Genomic DNA, 3,597 nt, shown 5'->3' with positions numbered 1-3,597 from the left:
ACCAATTGCGGAGTAATATTTTCAAACAATGGCATTTTGGATTTTTATCAGAAAATTTATGTATGTCGGAGGGGGAGGGGGTGCTCACCCCATTTGGCTCTAAAAGAAAGTTTACACACAAAAAATAAAAAATAAGGTTCTTTTGGTGTGTACACCCGTCATTAATTTTACCTAGTTTTATCTCCTCTGTAGTCGGATTCAAGTTCCGTCACTGTCCAATACCAAGTCTAACTTTAGACTCATAATGAGTTACTTAAATATTACTCCGTACAAATTTAGATAGATTGTGTGATATTAGTTGCATGATGTACAACATGGAATGGAGAGGCCACATCAAGTAGACCTTCATATAAGAATATTGACGCCTTTTAAATTGTACAAAGAATAATCACATAGGTCTTTTGTGGTCAATATGATTATGAATATTGTTTACAAGACATTTGACAAGTGAAATCATGATAAGCTTGCAGAACCAAATCTTCATCTTCCCATTCATCGCGATAAGTATCCGGTCGTTTATTTCTGTTCAAAGAAGTTGCTTGATACATTTTATTTCTCCATTCTTCAGTTTTTGGAGATCCACATTGTATCGCAATCCAATCATTGTACTCAAACTGAAAATATAAACACACCATGAGCCTGTATTATGAAAGGTGTACATTTTGACTTTTCAAGTCAACTCGACTATCATAGGTGCTGAATTTTTTACTAGCTACAACTTGTTGAAAAACTATATGTTTAACCTATTTCATTAGGCACATAGTTAGTCAATAGTCATACATTATAAGGCATATGTACCATTATTCATATTCTATTGATTCACAACTATACATATCATACATTCATACCTGATACCCTGACATATTATGGGTATATCGTTTTGGGAAGCCAGAAGCTTGAAGTGACGAGTAGAACACTTCAATATCTTTTGTCATCTCGTCTGATGAAGGTAGTGAAATTCGGCCTGATAATACGCCTGCTATCCACTCACATTGGTATTCAAATTGGGGAAAAGGAATAATCTGTAGATATCATAAATCACAAATATGATAATTATAAGTTCTTAAGAAAACTTAAGATGAATGAATGTATATGCTAAAATGTATAAGGTAAACCTTCCATGGCAACCCAACGAAAGAAAGCGAAGGGGATAATGATGGTGGGAAAATGTGCTTATAAAGTGGCCCCACCCGATTGTCATCAACGGTTACGATACCTTCGGTATCAAGAAACGGAAAGTGATACTTGTACCTGAAAAGGCCAACATTGATTTATTGTATGTGCTTCAAAATCAAGACTATTTAATAAATTGGATCTTCATGGGCACTTTCGAGAAACTCACCCTGTGCAATGTAGAATGACGTCAGCAAAAATTTTGAACCCGTTTGGAAATTGGATAGTACCATCTTCGTGGGCACTTTCAATCTGTATTTTTAATATACTTGTCAGCATTCTCGGTCAACTGATATCCTGCGATGAGAGTTTCTAAAACCCTTTTTGTGTAATACGGGTTATAACGAATAATTCTAAATGAGTGTAATATTGTACAGTAATTAATAGATAGAAACCATAGGACGAAGCCATATGTTGTGATATCCGGGTAGATTTGCAACTTGTTCGTTTGAGGTTGACCGAGATGCAATGTGGACTTCATTTGCAACACTTGCAATCTCTCTAGAAATATCAACTGCACTTGATGAGTTTCCTATAAGTATGACAATCTGTAAAACACAATAATTACTCAACCTAGTTTAAGGTCCGGAAACAACTATTATAAGTACTAAAAGAGATGCGGAGAGCGGTAATGTACGCCTATATATGTGAAAACGGGTTGCGTTAGTTGTTAACTAATGGGTAAACTTAAAAAACTTACCTAAAGAATCTACAGAAATTACCTTATTTCGGAAGGGCTCCGGAACACGGTAATTGTGACTATGAATCTGCTTCCCAGGCCACCTATCCACACCTATACATCCACATACAATAAGTGACACAAACTCTAAAGTCCAAACATAAATTCAGATAATTTTTATGTTTGCCCAGTTGTCCATATTTTACACATAATTAAGAAACAGTGTGCTTAGTTCACATTTAACTCTCACCAAATCATATTCAACCAAAAACATTTTGCAAACTACAAACTAACCAGAAATCACAACTTTTCATCACATTCTTACCCTTCATGATCGAACCAAAAATTCTAACTTTTAATGACATTCATACCCTTCATGAGCAATCAAGAAACACATACAAGAATCTACACACCCATTAGCAATCACATAACCAATGTCCTGTCTTCAACTAATGTAAAACCCCATCAAAGTTACTCTAAAGTTTTATTTTAATTCAACTTAAATAAAATAATTTCATGATCGGTCAAGAAACACATGCAAAATTCCACACACACATTAGCATTCACATAAACATTGTCCTATAGTAAAACCCCATCAAAATTAAACATTAAAGTTTCAACCTTTTATTATAAACAAAACAAAACAAAAACACAAAAACCAGATGATTAATCAAGAAACAAAGACAGTCAATTAATCATATTCAATTCAAAAGTAAAGATACCTGGTATATATGCAATTCGGGGCTCCGAATAATGTCCATTACAAACAACGACAGCATCAAATGATTCATTAAAATCCCCACTTGTATTTCTGGATTTAACTTCCCACTTTCCATTTCCAATTCGCCAAACCCGACTCACCTCCGTTTCAAACCGAATCAACTCGCCAAGCCCAAACTCGGTAGCATAATCCTTCAAATACTCCAATACCACATTATGACCCGGAAACCTTCTCGGATCTCTTTGACCCGTTTTCTTTGCTATAAATGGGTATTCCCTAAATCCCATTACTTCTCGGGGCAAGTTGGTCCGGAGTGAGGCGTAGAGACTAGAGTGGATCACGGGTCGGGTCGGGTCTATGCCAAGCAGATCGGATTCTGTACAGTTGGTGTATATCCAAGTGCCTCCGACTTGGGATTCTTTTTCGAAAACAACGACGGAGTGGCCCTCTCGACGGAGGTGGCGGGCTGCGGCCAGTCCGGCTGCTCCGGCGCCGATCACGGCGACGTTGCAGGCGGTGATGGGAGACATGGTATGGATGGACAGTAGAGAAATTTTTTGTAATATTTGGATTGAATTGAACGAATGTTTGGTGCATATTGTGCAAAAATTTGTGAGTAATTGTTTTAGTGACATTATCATGACGACAGTTTACTTATGATTATGTAAAATTTATGATTTTTTCTTTTTAACCGCAAAAATTCATTCACAACCCCCTAGCGAAATGCTAGGATAGGCAAAACATTACAAACGAACAAAACGACGGCTTAAAAGACGAAAAAAACCACCAAATAACAAAGGCTTTGAAAGCCACAAGTTCCAAGTAAAGTTACACAAATTTTTACTACGAATCCAACGATACGAAACAATGCGAATCGAATCGAAAAGAGCATCCTTTTTCAGTGAGTCTGATTCGAAAATAGTAGCATTACGGAACCTCTACAAGTGCCAAAGAAGCAGAAACTATTACGACGTAGAGCTTGTTTTTCACCTCTTTACTTCCTTGTCAAGCATCAAACCAAGCA

At 36.6% G+C, this 3,597-nt stretch overlaps 1 protein-coding gene across 1 annotated transcript; it reads right to left on the bottom strand.

Annotated features, from left to right (window-relative positions):
- Nucleotides 1–269: 269 nt before the first annotated feature.
- LOC139863635 (flavin-containing monooxygenase FMO GS-OX-like 4) lies at nt 270–3,178 on the bottom strand. The gene is made up of 7 exons (XM_071852248.1): nt 2,575–3,178; nt 1,896–1,966; nt 1,569–1,721; nt 1,343–1,425; nt 1,116–1,251; nt 849–1,022; nt 270–614 (listed from the first exon to the last, which is right to left on the bottom strand). The coding sequence occupies exons 1-7, from the start codon at nt 3,101–3,103 to the stop codon at nt 417–419; spliced, it is 1,344 nt and encodes a 447-aa protein (XP_071708349.1). The 5' UTR covers nt 3,104–3,178; the 3' UTR covers nt 270–416.
- Nucleotides 3,179–3,597: the final 419 nt, after the last annotated feature.

Source organism: Rutidosis leptorrhynchoides, chromosome 1 (assembly GCF_046630445.1).
Source record: "Rutidosis leptorrhynchoides isolate AG116_Rl617_1_P2 chromosome 1, CSIRO_AGI_Rlap_v1, whole genome shotgun sequence".
NCBI lineage: Eukaryota > Viridiplantae > Streptophyta > Magnoliopsida > Asterales > Asteraceae > Rutidosis > Rutidosis leptorrhynchoides.
This window is presented reverse-complemented; position numbering and strand designations above follow the sequence as displayed.